This window comes from Drosophila persimilis, unplaced genomic scaffold, assembly GCF_003286085.1.
Source record: "Drosophila persimilis strain 14011-0111.01,24,50 unplaced genomic scaffold, DperRS2 tig00000000-arrow-pilon, whole genome shotgun sequence".
Taxonomy (NCBI): Eukaryota; Metazoa; Arthropoda; class Insecta; order Diptera; family Drosophilidae; genus Drosophila; species Drosophila persimilis.
This window is the reverse complement of record NW_020825288.1, coordinates 11,354,988-11,356,542: the sequence shown is the minus strand read 5'-3', so window position 1 is coordinate 11,356,542 and position 1,555 is coordinate 11,354,988. Positions and strand designations below refer to the sequence as shown.

Genomic DNA, 1,555 nt, shown 5'->3' with positions numbered 1-1,555 from the left:
AGCTTTCTCCAAGCGGTCTCTCTCCTTTCCCATATTCGCCTTCTATTGCACTGAATATTGCTTTTTATGATGCTCCAGAATTGGTTTTTGGCTATTTGCTTATTGCTTATACGCCGCGTAGGCCAGGTTCTGTGCTTCGCCGCCGCCGGGCAGGGCCCGTCCGTAGCTGTGCTCGTGCTCGTAGTGCGGATGCGCCACCACCTCGTAGTTCTCCTTCTTGGACTCCAGCAGCTTCTTCAGGCCGATGATGCCCGACAGCAAGAGGGCGATCTTGCCAATGACCAGAGCCTTGAATGAGATCAGTGCCAGGAAGCCAATGGCCAAGGGCAGAAGGGCGGCCATCTTCAGCTTGAACAACATCAGCAGGGGCATCAGGTACTTCTTCTTCTCCTTCTTCTTGCCACGCGCTAAAGACAAAAAGATACACATACAGATATAGATACATTTGCATGATTTACTTTCGCTTGATTCAAAGTCGTACGAGTATACGCTGACCGCTAATTAGCAACTGGAGCACACAGATAATTAATAAGCGAACAGGATCGGCAGCTTTCTATGTGGCTGGATAGCTGGCTGCGTTTAGAAATCGGAAATTGCAGCAGTCAGCGAAGAGCGTTGATCGCGGATCGCGGATCACGGATCACGGATCGTAGAAAAGAAAGTAAGCCTAACTAACTGGCTAACTAAAGTGCAATTAATAACAGCATCAGCCAACGAGTTGCCTGAGCCTGAGTCTCGGTCTGAGACTGAGACTGGGACTTGTATTGGTATTGGTACTGTCAATGCACCGCTAGATGGTTAGATTGTTTGGAATCAGCCAGCAGGATGACCTCAATGTGACTAGAATTTAACAGTGAAAACAGGATTTGTTCCAAGACTGGGACTGGCACTGGGACTGCCATCTGCCTGGTCGTAAACTGGTAGTTGCATTAGTAGCCCAAATAGGTAACATGTTCACTAACCAGAATGGCCATCGAATCGATCATTAATTTATGTATGATCGATCAGAGTCTTATTGACAGAATACTTACACTCCTCGAGTGCGCGCTGCATGTCCTGGATCGAGTCCTTGGGCACCTTGAACTGCAGGGTGTGTGTGCCAAAGAAGCGGGCCACACGCTCCACCAGCAGAGAGTCGACCTCAGCCTCCCGGGACTCCACTTCCTCGGGCAGCTGGATATCGTTGAGTGATCGTCCCACGGGTATGTCGTCTGTCTTCACCAGAGCAATGCCCTCGGTCAACCTCACATCGCCGTTCTCCGTGTCGAAATAGTGCAGGGCGCGTTCCTATATGGCGGGGGAAGTGGTTGTGGAATTGTGTTAGCCTTCTGTCTGGGCCACGCTGTGGGTTAGGGCATTCGTTACCTTCATACACAATACCATCGATCGATCACCGCAGTCCTTGACCATTTTCAGGGCACTGGTCAGCAGACTGTCTGCCTCGGAGGCGGCTGCCGCCGTTGAGGCGATCAGCGCGAATAAGCACACAAACTTGAACATGATTGATTGGTTGATTAATTGATCAACTCAATTCACAAAAACACTTGACACACTG

General features: G+C 50.0%; 1 protein-coding gene across 1 annotated transcript; it reads right to left on the bottom strand.

Moving 5' to 3' along the window:
* Nucleotides 1-1,555, bottom strand: LOC6587240. Its single transcript, XM_002013262.2, has 3 exons — nt 1,366-1,555; nt 1,032-1,287; nt 1-407 (listed from the first exon to the last, which is right to left on the bottom strand). Exons 1-3 carry the CDS (start codon nt 1,498-1,500, stop codon nt 100-102), a joined length of 699 nt encoding a protein of 232 aa, XP_002013298.1. The 5' UTR covers nt 1,501-1,555; the 3' UTR covers nt 1-99.